Source organism: Orbicella faveolata, unplaced genomic scaffold, assembly GCF_042242905.1.
Source record: "Orbicella faveolata isolate gen_17 unplaced genomic scaffold, um_ofav_v1 contig_12, whole genome shotgun sequence".
In the NCBI taxonomy this organism is placed as follows: Eukaryota; Metazoa; Cnidaria; class Anthozoa; order Scleractinia; family Merulinidae; genus Orbicella; species Orbicella faveolata.
Genome location: NW_028301539.1, coordinates 4,262,258 through 4,276,654, shown reverse-complemented (window position 1 = coordinate 4,276,654; position 14,397 = coordinate 4,262,258). Strand labels below are relative to the sequence as shown.

The 14,397-nt window shown below is 37.3% G+C and overlaps 1 protein-coding gene and 1 pseudogene across 1 annotated transcript; one reads left to right on the top strand and one right to left on the bottom strand.

The window, feature by feature from the left end:
- Positions 1 to 4,303: 4,303 nt before the first annotated feature.
- Positions 4,304 to 5,536, bottom strand: LOC149116196 (melanocortin receptor 4-like). Its single transcript, XM_089278502.1, has one exon. The coding sequence runs from the start codon at positions 5,534 to 5,536 to the stop codon at positions 4,775 to 4,777; it is 762 nt and encodes a 253-aa protein (XP_089134628.1). The 3' UTR covers positions 4,304 to 4,774.
- A 6,492-nt stretch (positions 5,537 to 12,028) lies between these two features.
- On the top strand, positions 12,029 to 13,251 carry LOC149116195 (uncharacterized; annotated as a pseudogene).
- Positions 13,252 to 14,397: the final 1,146 nt, after the last annotated feature.

Below are 14,397 nucleotides of genomic sequence, written 5' to 3'. Positions count from 1 at the left end.
TATTGCTAGAAAACAAAAGCAAAGGTTGGAAAACGCCGCACCTGTTCAGAAAACGTGACAATTGCACGAGACTTTACAACGGAAAAGTTTTAGAAACAAACGAACAAAGGGTATCCAAACAAAATAACCATTCTCATAGAAACCCAAACTTGTATGGTAGTGGAACGCACTCTTCCATGCGAGAAATTATCGTCAAATTTATTACTTTTAAGCCCTTTGTTGTGAATTGTACAATTTTCGAAATTTTTCGCGCGGGAAATAAGGCTGTGGACAGCGAGGAAACCTAATTTTTCTTTTATCCGAAAATAAAAATGTGGGAATTGTAACTGAGGAATAAAATTGAAAAAATGAAATGGCAACCTTCTTTCTTCAGCTGCTCAAATTTGGTGCGAACATTAAAGGCGGCACATCAAAAAATTCAGCAACAGTTAAATTTTGCACGTTTTCTTGATTTCTTTTTTATCGAGTGAACTAGGGTGTCGGCTTAGGGTGTGACCGGCAGACAAGTATGCGAAACTATTGCACGTTTTGTTATTGATCGAGGTTTGGAGACATTGGTGATGACGGAGAAGAAGGATATCATACACTAGGGAAATAAGCAACGATGCACTTATTACTACAATGTCACTTGTAACACATGCACACAACACGGTCCGAATTAGACATTTACCGTTTTAGTACAAGGTAATCCACGAGGCCGTGGCCGATGCAGTGAGTATGGAAGTGGAAGGAATTAGCGAGGGAGAAAGTAATGACAGAGAGGGAAAATAGAACCCGAGTGCCGTGTACTAAAAGTGTTAGGGAAGATAATTGCCGCTACAAGCTACGAGAGGTGGGAACTTCCTTAGACTGCAACCTTAACAGGCTCCTTTATGAGGTCACTCCGGAAACTCGAAGCTAGCCTTGGGCGGTCTGGTGATGGTACACAGGGAAATACCATGAGTTAGATACTCCGCTCGCGTAGTTCCAATTTTGGTTCAAAATTGCAAAACACTACGAAAAATATGTAAACCTACATTCTTGTTCTGACACAACGCCTTAAATTTTCCCAGGTCTGACCATCTCCCGTGGTTTCTAACCCAACAGGAGGTGAAATTTCATGTTTTCAGATGGCTAAAGCGCAGCCAGAACAAAAGACCATAAATAGCTTGTTTTTCGGTTTCCATATCACGATCTCAAGTAGATTCAATCAAGCAAATAATAATAATAAAAAACTATCGGTCATTTACACTTAAAACTCGAAGTAACTTCCTTCCCAAGACTGCTCGATGCTTGAAATTTGTGGTGACGTAACTTAGATGAAAATCAATCTCGGCCAAGGAAGGTTGTTTCTTTTCACTCTTTTGATTCGAGTCTAATGCGTCAAGAGAAAGATAATTTAGAAATCAGCTTGGTTTACTAACCTGTCTTCTCCCACAACCATAGTGAAAGGGAAGGCCATATTAAGCTAACACCAAATTTTTGTAACTTGATCAGAAACTTATAGTACACCTATGCTAAAGAAGCGATCGAATATTGGTAACAAAGATCCCCGTTTTACTATGTTAAGTTTTCATGCTTATGATTAGGGAACGTAAATAAAGCACAACGGCAACGAGAACGAACGCCACCAAGGAAAAGGTGTAATGAGTGGAACAATGACTGTGCACGTGCGTTATAATTCTTCCTTCATTTCTTTGCCGTTCTCTACTCGTGGGGTGTCATGGGACCATATAGGCTTTTAGCGGGCGAGGTAGACCATTTTGGTAAGCCAGTCTTCATGTGATCATCCACTCCTACCTCATTGATTTTGTACCCTTTCGCCAGGGTCTCGTGCTGATGTATTAGAACCAATAGTTTTAATTTGCAAGGATACAGATTTGGTTTTGAACTCCTTTCCTGCTTCCTCCAAAGCACTGAGTGCAAGCTGCTGTTTGTTTTATCGAAGTCAACAAAGGTTTTGCAGCTTTTCTGTTTCCTTGCTTATAAATAAATGACACTTTCTCTTTGCGGCGTTTGGCAAAGTGTCGAAGCAGATGAAATGAAAATGGTTGCAGATATCGGGAGGTTGAAGGAATAAATATTTATGAAATCAGGATTCACTGCGAGGGTAGAGTGTACATGCATATACCTAAATATTTTTTTAGTCAGATCCCTTCTTCCGCCAAAGTGTGTAATGATTTTGCATTTGCATCTGCTGCTAATTTAAGGAGATTTCTTTGCAAAGAAACCATAATCATTGAACTCAATCTCATTGAGCAAATGGTGGACAATCTGTCCAATTAAAGCTCATTTATCATATCTTTGAGTAGAATTTGGATTACACTGTCTTGTTCATTTTTAGCAGACTAAACCTACAGCAGTTAATTGTAATCAAATATGTTAAATGTTTTTGTACATGTAGCTGAATGAAAAAAAAAATATGAAAGCAGTTTTCAAATAAGAGATGCAAATTTTGTTGAGAGTAATTTAAATCCTTCTTTTAGGTGAATTAGGCAAATATATTTTAGATATGCATGTGCCGTCTACATGTACTTCCACTTTGATTTCTATGTAAATATGTTCTGAAAATTGCTTGTCGTAAACAAGCTTTAAATTGTTATTGAGTTAGACATGTTGATCTTGCACGTCTCAAAATAGTGAAAAAATAGTGAATTAAAAATCTGTTTAAAGACAGACCTTGCTGTCATTATTTAAAACTGCCATTAACATAGTATATTCGCTTGAATGAAAATTAAACTATGTTAAAAACAGACTGCTTTGTGGCACTTTAAAACTTTATCATGAATTCCCATTTCAAATAGGTTTCAAATATTCTATTTAAAACGTATTTTATGCTGTTGACATGTCAACTGCATTCTGAATATCATGTTTAAAAATCTGGTCTATAACGTTAATTTGACAAGCACGTGTTAAATATCTTACTTAAAGACTGTTTTTACACGAATAATTTGTAAATTACCTTTCATATCTACTACCTTGGCCAAGATTGCATTCAAAACATTGTTTCACTGGTATTTTAAAACTATTATAGAAAATGTTTGCGGACGTAGTCTTGAAATAGATTTTAAATTATCTATTTAAACCCTGTTTAAAAAATACACTAAAAACTGATGGAAAATTATTTCAATGTCATAAAATACGTTTTAACTATACATTTAAATACATCACAAACACAGAGCAAAATTTTGAATTATTTATAAAAAAGCACTGAAAAAAAAACAGTTTAAAATCATTTTAAAAATACAATCAGTTTGGTAGGGAAAATTCGATCTAGCATGTCCAAGAAATGCAGTAATGGACACAAAAGAGTTTAAAACTAAGATAAATGTCAACTGGCTGTGTATATTCCACCAGTTATATCTGGTGAGCAGTATAGTCATTCAACCAGAAGAGTGCTCTGCTTTTCATCTCCAGAAACGTCTGCTGTAGCCTTTACTCTGCGAAATAACTATCTGTGCTGTTGGTATTGATGCAATCTGGTTGGGTATGCCTTGATCGAAATTATCCACGCTTTTGGAAAATTGTCAATGTAAACAGCCAATTTTTCTGCCAAAGACTGACTTTATTTTTACCGTTACAGGAAATTCATTCTTCCACCTAAAGTAAACCTGCCATGTTGTCAAAGACGAAGTTTAAGTGAACAAATAGTAACGACGACTGATAAAATAAACATTTTAACAACGGGGAAGTTTGAAGATAAGTTTTATTCTACGATATGATATTTTGACTTAAAAGTTCTGCGCTTTTTTTACTACAAGAGTGATGGGCGATTTGCAAAACCCTCAAAGAAGTCGCTTGCTCAAAACCTTATCTTTATTGATCCCCGATGTCTTCGAGAAAAAGGCATATTCGAAAACAACTTTATTTTTTGAAATAAAGCTCTTCTGCGGAGAAATTGAAGATCAACCCTCTATATCAACTTTTTTCAAATTTTTATTGAGGGGAGCGTTTCGGTTAAATCGACGATAAATACAAAAGAACTAATTTCAAGTAACAATTCCTTGCAATAAGTCGCTGCGTTTTTCTCTAAAAATGACAAATAATTTGCCAGAGCTGGTTTTATTCCCGTTCCCTGTTTCAAAACACTGAATACAAATTGCTGTTTGTTTTATCAAAGTCAGCAAAGTTCCCAGGCTTTACTATTTCGTTGCTTATAAATGAAAGACACGTTCACTTTACTTTTATTCAAGCTGACAAACAGGTCTTCGTTTAATTTACTCTGCAATTCAGTATTTGCTGTCCGTACACTAAAAATCTGATCAAAGGAAACACCTGAGTGAACACCTGCGTTAATGCAGTTTATCCGGAGATGAATTGGAAATTATTCTTGTTTTTCTTCTCTTTATTCTGGCAGAACTACAAAATATTCTTCGCCTGAACTTTTTAATTTACAAAAATGAGTTTTTTACCGTTGTTACTCTTACAAATTGAATAACATGTAAATGAATCAAAATACCAATAAACTTACTAAATCGAGTATTCAATCTTAATTCAAGACAGCTTTTCAAGAATAATCTTATCGGTTACCTATAGCTTTTTCGTCATTAGTTTTTTTTTTCTTAGTAAGCTAAGAGATGATACAGTTCCACAAGAGCTAACTCGATCAACAGCAAAGTACTTGTCTGATTGTGTCCTTCACTGCTTGTCTCACTTCATCGATCTTCCAACAGTAAAGAATCGGGTTTAATGACGAGTTTAAGTAAACTAAAGTGGAGGAATAACTCCAAGCGAGAGAAATAGATGAAGATGGCTGAGCACGAAGGAGCAAAGTTACCAATATTATATTATAATATTATAAATATGGTAGATAGCAAACGACTAACATGAATTGCAACCACCGTGCACTGGACACTGCCTTTTTATATCGCGCTATGTTCAGTTGATTTGCTTGGTTCGGTTGTTGAACATGGTCTTGCACTTGATTTTGATGATGACTGAGAGTGAAGAAAATCTTCGTGTAGGAAAAGACCGAGGTTACTAGACACAATGAAGCAACTATAATATCATACCATGACACTACAATGGAACTCAAAAAGACCTTCGTTGTTGAAGAGGCAGTGCACACAACGTAAAAGGTAATAGTTATCAAGTAGACTCGCTTCAGGGTGACAATTTGTTTGTATTTCAGTCCCAACAACAGGGCGAGAAGTCTGTCCACGCTTATTGCAGTCAGGGTGAGCAAAGACACTGCGCAAAAAATATAACTTGCAATAGAAACTGCTACTGCTACGTAGCGACAAATGCTCCAGTGTTCATTCACGACAGTCACCACCAAAGTCACGTACAGAGGCTCCACAATAAGACCAACACAGAGATCTGTTGTTGTCAAGCTACGAAGCAAAAGTTTGGACGGCGGATGAAGTGAAGACTCTTTGCGAAGAGCAACTAGGATCAGAGCATTTCCAAGAAATGCCGTAATGGACAGAAAAGAGTTTAAAACTGAGATAAATGTCAATTGGTGTGTCCCAGCAATCAGTAAATCCTGCGAGCAGTGTAACTGTTCAAAGAGAACAATGTTCTGCTTTTCATTTCCAGTAACGTTTGTCGTAACCATTGCTCTGCAATATAACTCTCGATGTGTTCTGTTGTTGTTAATCCGGCCATACCTTTCGATTTGTCATACGCTTTGTCATCTATGAATAATTGATTTAAAAAAATTAATTTAACCGCCCAAGCAGATGGTCTTTCTGCCAAGGACTGAATTTTTCTAAATTCAGGAGTATTAGCACGTTTTCTTTGATGATAAACATCAACTGATAATGTCAAAAATTCAAATTTATAACCCGACTAATGGGCTCAAAACCTGTGTTATATTTCAATGTCAGGCAATATTTCTTAAATTCTAGAAGTCCTAGAAACTTTCGGTTACCGTTATAAGTAATTTATTTCTCAACACCTTGTTAACCTGTCATATGTTTTCAAAGAAGAAGTTTAAGTGAACAAATAGTAATGGCGACTGATCTCATAAACATTTTAAAAAAAGCAGTCATATTATCCGACATGATATCGTAACTCTCGTAACTCGTCTTTCTCTTTTCGCTACATGGAAGAAAGAGTATTGCAGAACCGTTGAAGTCGCGTTTTCAGAATGCCATCGTTATTGATCCCCCATTTTTTCGAGAAAAAGACACACTGGGAAACAACTTCATTCTTTGGAATAACGTTCCCCTGCAGAGAAATTGAAGAACAACCCTCTGTATTTTTTTTAGCTTTTTACTGAAGAAAGTCTTTCGGTTAAATCGGACGATAAATACACAACAGCCGTTGCTTCAAATTAACAATTAGTTGCTGAGTTTTTCTCATAATGATAATTACTTTTCCAAGTTTTTATTTTTTTCCGCACGCGTCGCTTTCAGCTGATCACTGAGGTGAAGCTGCTGCTTATGAAATCCAAGTCAAAATAAGAAGGGTCATGTTCATACTAATTGACAACTTTAATTTCAAGATGACAAACAGGTCTTCATTTAATTTACTCTTCAATTCAGTATTTGCTGTCTATACACTCATAATTAGAGCAAAGGAAAAAGATGATCGGTCATCTGCTTTAATCAATTTACATGAAATTCTAGCTTATAGTATACTTCTCACTATTCTTGATATACTTTCTTTGTATTCTTAAATTACTCGCCAAACGCAAAAGGTGAAAATCCTAAGCGAAAACTCCTATGAATTATTTTCCTACATAAGTTAAACATGTTTTGAAAATGCTATTTGAATATTGAGACTACAACAGTTGGCAGTTACTTTTGTAAAAAAATGAAACTCTTATTCTGCTGACTTCTTCTTTTCAGATTTTTTGAATGTTTTGCTCACAGATACTTTATACAAATCATTTATCGCGCCCTAGGTTTCAGTTTTGCGTCTAGGGGCGGATGAATGATACTGAAACTTCGAGTTTACGCCTACTCACGTATACAGACTAATTTCGCACCGTTGACCTTCGAATAGCAACATGGAAATATGATTCAATTCCGCAAACAAATAGTCTTATGGCTGTTCGTCTTGTTTGAATGCTCCAAACGTCTGTCGTGACTCATACTTCCTGTCTTTTTGGTTATATTCTTTAGCTAAATGAGAAAGCGAGAGTTTGTATATGTGGACGTTTTCTCACAATAAAAATAAATACTACGTAGAGTGGTGTTTCAACCTTCTTCAGTTCACAAAATGTGCCTCATTTGACTGAGCATCGTACATAGAAGTCCAGAATAGTCAGCCTGATCGTGTTTGACGACGCTTTTGCCCAACCGAGTCTGAAGAGTATAAAAGACTACTCAGGATATGGGGGTGCCCGAAGTAGGGGTAAGGAGGGTGGTTCATATGGAATAAGACTCTTTCAAGATCGAGTCGGAAGTGTGAAAATGGTTCGCCCGGCGGCCATAAGTACAGCATGTCTTAATGAAATGCCTGTCGAGAGACTTGCTTTCTCCCTTAAGTTATATTCAAACAAGTGTCTCGCACTAATGCTTATAAGTTTAAACGCAGGGATATAATTCACGGTAACCAGGAAGCCCTAAAATTGCTTCTTTTTATCAAAAAAAAAAAAAAATTGAAATAAATTCTACGGATAGTACAACCGTATTACTCTAAATACTTACTGCATCTTAAATTTCCATTCATGAGTTGTTTGCTATATTTTCACGTGCTTTGCTAAAATTCAGCTTCAATTTGAACAACTTCATAAATTTAAAAACGCATCTGCCTCGATGGCCATCTTCATGCAAGTGTTTACTAAAAACTGTATGAAGCTAAGGGGATTAGTACATTACCAAATACCAAAATTTGGGTTGCAAGTTAGCGAGAGCAAAAGAGAAGCACACGATGTTTTCACGTAAACAATGATTCACGTAATTTTATTCTGTTCCAACTTTGATTTATAGTGCTAATAAACACTTTCTCTCTCAGAATGAGTTCATAATTTCTCTTATAATCTTGTAAATAATTCAAAAAAGGTTTTCTTCCTCTACATAAGTTAATCCCTCGGCACTCCAGAGCCATTTTCTATTCAATGCATCGGAGTTGTGAGTGTAAAATCCGTTAGGAACCTGTAAATAAAACATTAATTTAAATTTGGTGAGTAACAATGTTAACAAAAAGAGTTTGTCATTAAAAAAAGATAAAAAAAAAGTGTAGTAGTAATGTTTCTTGAAAGATCTTGTTAACGATTTTACGCAAAGAAGATATACATGTACAATACCCAAAATTATTTGCTATTTGCTCCTTGACAAATGTCGATTCACTGGGAGAGGTTCTGGACTTCAAGTGCTTAGTTTTCACTTTGGTAAGCCAAGAAAATATATTTTAAAACCATTAAAGCGGCATCCATTTTCCCCGCAAAAATTTTGCGCAAAAGTTTGTACCGTATTCCAAACTTCAATCTTGTACGGAAGCCTCTTCTCTGTTTAAGTCTAACGTCTTCTCGATTGATGATCTTTCTCCTCAAGTAGTTTTGACTTTGACTGTACTGAACAAAATCCGGACAAACAAGATGAAAGCGGCTGCCACGGAACTGTAGGGTCGACATTATCATTGAGTCAAATATAATCAATTGATTAAAATAAAGTAAAAATGCTAAACAATGATAAGAGCAGCCACCTCCACTGGGTCATAACCATTCAGATTGTGAAGTTCTTTGACACACACTTGGAAGCCTTTAGTCGCAATTTGCTAATTAACAAAGAAGAGGAAACAAAAATTTAAGCAAAAAAAGATATTGTAATTAAGAAAATATTGAGAGCTACCTTATAAAAAAAAAAAGTAACGTGCGTTTTGATTTCAGTTCTATAATTTTCAGCGAGGTTTTCTGTCTAGATTTTCTTGATTGATCGACAGCTTATGGAGATCGTGGAGATTGTCACATTTACATACTTCTACCCAAGTTGCAACGCTGTTAAGATGTTGAGGAACTGGATTAAGATGAGACGCTGACACAATGACCGTGGGCGTCAAAGTCTTGGGCGTTGTAAAATTCACGATCTGGAAATAAAATAAAGGAATCAAGAGCAGTCTAATTTAGTACACCTCATTTTTTTCCCTTTTTATTCCTTTTCTGCGACGGAAAAAAAATAACGTTAATGACGAGTTCAAACATTGAACGGGAATTGATTTTCTCAAAATCGATAATGATTGATCAAGCTTAAACAAAGAAAATCATGACCGTGACGGTGTTTGGATATCTGTTCTAGCATAGATTTTTTGCAATTTTGTTTCTCAGTTGTCTCCTCAGTTTTAGTTTCAGTTGAGAAGGTCAATGAAACACACAAGACAGAGTTTGACCACATTTCCAAACAACTCGAGGCCAAAAATACTTTACAACGCGTCTTATTTGCAACTTAACTCTCTTCTCGTTGTTTGGAAATGTGGTCAAACGGTCTCTCGTGTTTGGTATATCTCATAATGGACAGAAAGGGTCATTGTTCTCGGTTTTGAAAATCAATTTTTTGTGTGCATTCTCCGTTTGTATCATTTGATGGTAAACGGGTAGTTTGTTTTATATATATATAGAGAGAGATATATATACACATCCGTTACTGCCTAAGATGTATTTAAAAAAACTGCAGAAATTCTCGCACGCTCATTGGCTAATTTTAATTGTCAATAAACAGTCAGACACATGAATTTATAATTTATGTCTTTTTGTTACGGTAAAAAACAAATTGAAGTCAGTTTTTAATGCGTCTGTCCTGTTATTCACGATGAATTTCGTCTTAACATTGTCAAATTAGTCTGCAGACGAAATTCATGATCAATAACAAGACAGACTCATGAAAAACTAACATCAATTTGTGAAATAGAGCTACTGCATAAATTAAAATTTCTGAAATTAAATATAACAATGAAGCACATAAAAATTTCACCTGACAGTAAGAGTTATAATTCTCAGCAAGAGGTAAAAAGTTGTTTTGGAATTCGATGGGATGCTTTTCACCGGCAAGGTTTTTTGCAAGTTTGTCGTAAACAAACCAGTTCTGCAGGTAAAGAACAGTGATATAAAACGAAAACCACCCCAGCATTCCACAACGGAGCACCTTTTCTCGGTATAGACAGTATATAGAACAGTTGTAATTAAAAAATACCTGCACGTTTGAATTTGTAGCAATAACTATTTATTTTTCATAGAGCGTTTTCACCCACGTGATCAGCAGCCACGCAAATTCATTGGAACAAAACAAGGTGTTTTTACTAGGAAAGAATTCACCTCATCAGGAATGGTTTGGGCCAATAACATGGCCGCCTTTACATCAGTTATTTTGGGACACTAATATGGCCGTCATGACTTCATGTGAAAACACTATATATGATGCAAGGATTGGATCATCTTGGACAATGTTAACCTTCCAGAAAACTTAAACACTCTTAGAACTCGTGGATCACTACGACCATTAAAATACCAGGGGAGCTTTCACGCGAAAACATGATATTTTCGTATGTGAACTCTGCCTGTCAAAGGGCCTTATGTTACAAACGTTAGTGACTCATGCCTTACAGTTAAAAATAATTTTTATTAAAAACTCACTAATCTGATGTCTTTATGTAATCCATCAAAGTTGTGCATTTCTCTCGAACAGGCTAGAAAAGTATTCTTGTTGACATTCTCAACCCAGGCCGTGGCGGCGTCGTGTTTTAGACCCACCACTGCGTGTTGAGCAGTCTCACCAAAACGTATGGTGAGGAAATCTCATTTGACTGAAATAATAAGAAAAACATGTTGTATGCTCAACTTGCTCTTAAAACGAATGGTATAACCTCGTTCTCTTATATTTCAACTGTTCAAGATATTTCTTTCAATTAAGAAAATGATACTTGGCCCTTCTTACGATAAAAGGCTCTTCAGTGACATCCCCGCCCTTTCTAGTTTAAACTGATTGCAAAACAAGCTGAAGTGGCTAGTTAGTTATGAAATATGTTCCTCTACTTAACAATTATATTATGAGTTCGAGATTTTTATGAGGTGATGGTTGATGACGCCGAAGGCCGAATCAACTATCGCCTCATAGATGATTGCTATCTTCAAGGAGCAACCTATGGTGAATGCCATGATAATGTACAACAAACAGTTATGTTGTTTGAGGATCTTGGGTTCCCTATTTACAATGAAAAATCAGTACTTATACCATCTCAGGTCTTGAACTTCCTGAGATTTGTGCTTAACTCAGTTACAGTGACTGTGCAACTTACTGACAGCCGAAAGCAAAAACTGAAAAATGCCTGCCTCAACCTTGTTGACAAAGAAACCTGCATAGTTCAAAATGTGGCAGAAGTAATTGGGCTGATAGTGTCAAGTTTTCCAGGGGGTGGAACATGGGCCCCTCCACTATCGCAGTCTTGAAAGGGACAAATCAAATGCTTTGCGAGAGAACAAAGGCAACTTTGGATCTTTTATGATCCTCTCCCCCAATTCTAGAGCAGAACTAAATTGGTGGATATTTAATGTTGATACTTCACACAAACTTATTTCTCATGGTAAGCCCAAACTTCACATTCAAACTGATGTCTCAGCCCATGGCTGGGGAGGCATGAGGGGAGAACAGAGAACAGGGGGGAGATGGAACCAACAGGAAGCATCCCATCACATTAACTACCTAGAATTACTGGCTGTACTCTTAACAAGAAAGGCTTTATGTGGGAAATGTGCAAATTTGCATATCCGGGTTCAATGTGATAATACAACCGCAGTTTGCTACAGGAACAACATGGGTGGCTCAAAGTCCCCTGACTGCAATTCAGTCGCAAGGCAAATATGGGATTATTGTGTTGAACGCAACATCTGGATAAGTGCCTCACACCTGCCAGGATGTGAAAACACTGAAGCAGATCGAGAATCGAGGAATTTTAATGATCGTACTGAGTGGCAGTTACAGTCAGATATATACTACTCAATCACCCAAGCGATTTGGTCAGCCAAGCATTGATATTTGTTTGAATCTCGCTTAAAAAGCAATATCCATTCTATGCCTCATGGAGGCCTGATCCAGATGCAACGTTGGTTGATGCCTTCTCTGCAAATTGGAATAATGTTTTCTTCTATGCATTTCCTCCTTTTAGCCTTATAGGGAAATGCCTGGAAAAAATTCAAGCAAACAAAGCAGAGGGGATTCTGGTGATGCCTTGCTGGACTTGCCAAAGCTGGTATCCCAAATTGCTGAGACTACTAGTAGCTCCTCCATTGATGATCACTCACAGGGAAACCCTCCTGATTCTTCCAGCAGGGTGCCAGAAACTTCACCCATTGAGGAAAAAGCTGAATCTGTTAGCTTGTCATTTATGCGGAGACTCTACAAGAACAGAGGCTTTTCTGAGAGAGCAACCAACATTGTTCTCCAATCCCGGCACCAATCATCGCAGAAACAGTATGATACCCACATCAGAAAATGGCTTCTCTTCTGCACTAAAAGGCAAGCAGATCCTATTCACCCAACTATAAGTATGGCTGTGGATTTCCTGACAACCCTTTATGACGAAGGATTGAGCTACAGTAGTATAAACTCAGCACGATGTGCTCTTTCTGCGATTTTAGAAAGTCCTGCCTCAGCTTACTCAACCTTTGGTGAGCACCCTGACGTTAAAAGGTTTATGAAGGGCATCTTCCAAAGTAGGCCCCCTCTTCCTCGTTATTGCAAAACTTGGGATGTCAACCTGGCACTCCAGTACAATGGCTCCATGGGTAACTCCTAGGAACTCTCTCTCAAGGACTTGACATTGAAATTAGTAATGTTGGTTCCATTAACCACAGCCCAGAGAGGACAGTCTCTGCATTAATTAGACACTCAGAACATGGTTCAAGAGGAGACTGCTTATACGTTTATGCTTAATAGTAATTTGAAACAAAGCAAACCTGGCAGGTCAACCTCTGAATTAGTTATCAAGCTTAATGCTTATCCACATGATCGCAATCTTTGTGTAGTAAATGCATGTTCAGTATACCTTGAAAGGACTAAGTCATTACGTGATAGCGAATCCGGTTGTTTATTACTCACCAGAAACCACATAAGACAGCCAGCAGAGACACAATAAGACGCTGGATCCAGCAAATGATGATCAAGGCTGGCATCGATATTAATGTTTACAAGCCTCATAGTGTCAGATCAGCTGCAGCCTCCAAAGCTAAAGCTGCCAATGCTTCCCTTGTGGAGATTATGCAAACTGCAGGGTGGAGTTCTGCAGCCACCTTTGCCAAGTTTTATGACCGGGAGATTGGACAAAGTTCTTCTTTTGCTGACAGTGTACTCAGCCTAAGTTGAAACTGTTATTAAAGAGTTTCTTGTGTTTGTATCGTGTGCTATCAGTTGCTTTGAAATCTCACGTGACTTCGTAGTGCGCATGATGACGAGGCAGAATCGAAAATTAAACGAGACTTACCTTAAGTCGATGTTTGATTGGGATTCTGCCGAGTCCAGTAGCACAAGAAGTCACGCCCATACCCTCTAGAGGGATTATAAACCCACCCAAACATCTTGTGCTACCACTCACCTGATCAGCACACTCAAGGCTTTAAAGACTGATCACTCGGGCGGCTGGTGCTTTCTCACGTGATTTCTTGTGCTACTGATGACTCGGCAGAATCCCAATCAAACATCAACTTAAGGTAAGTCTCGTTTAATTTTCGATTCACATTGCATGTCTCGTGTTAGTGTAATCAGAATCTATAACAGTAAAGTATCTTGCACAAGAACATAATACAATGTTCCTGACCAGGGATCGAACTCGGATTGCTCAATCCAGGGTACTCGAAGATTTGGATGGAGTAAGCAGCACGTCAAATACTTTAAGATTTTTTAGATCTTGCAGACCAAACCTATTTCAAATCAAAATATGCATACCTTTTTCCCTTCTCCCATTTCTGACTATGACGATAATTAACGAGGCCGGCTTCGCATTCCCAAAGTTAATTATATTGCACTTCTCAGAGGATGAATAAATAATTAAGTGTAATAAAGGAGTAGTGTAATGTGTAAGTACAGAATATTTCAGATACAATAAACCCCTTTTGATGTATTAAAATTCAGCTTGATAATTAGGCCTAAAGGACACTGAAACAAAAGAAATGAATAAACATGCTCATTCAATAGACCAATTTCGCTATTATTTAAATTCAACCTAAAACAATAGACCCCGGTACGAGGCTCTGGGGAATAACTACAGAGTTTGTGGGGTTTATTCCCCAGAGCCTCGTGCTGAGGTCTATTGTGTTAGGCTGCATTTTAATATATCGAAATTGGTCTATTTCCTCTGTTTGTGTCCTCTAGGCCTCACTGCCCAGCTGAATTTTAATATATCGAGAACGATCTATCGCCAATTCTGCATTGCATTGAGTAAGGAAAAGGGCATGTAGATGTACGCTGTCCACCAACTAAATTAGTTAAGTCGATTCGTAACAGACCTGTGGAGGAGAAACAAACTCAGGTCAAAACATATTGT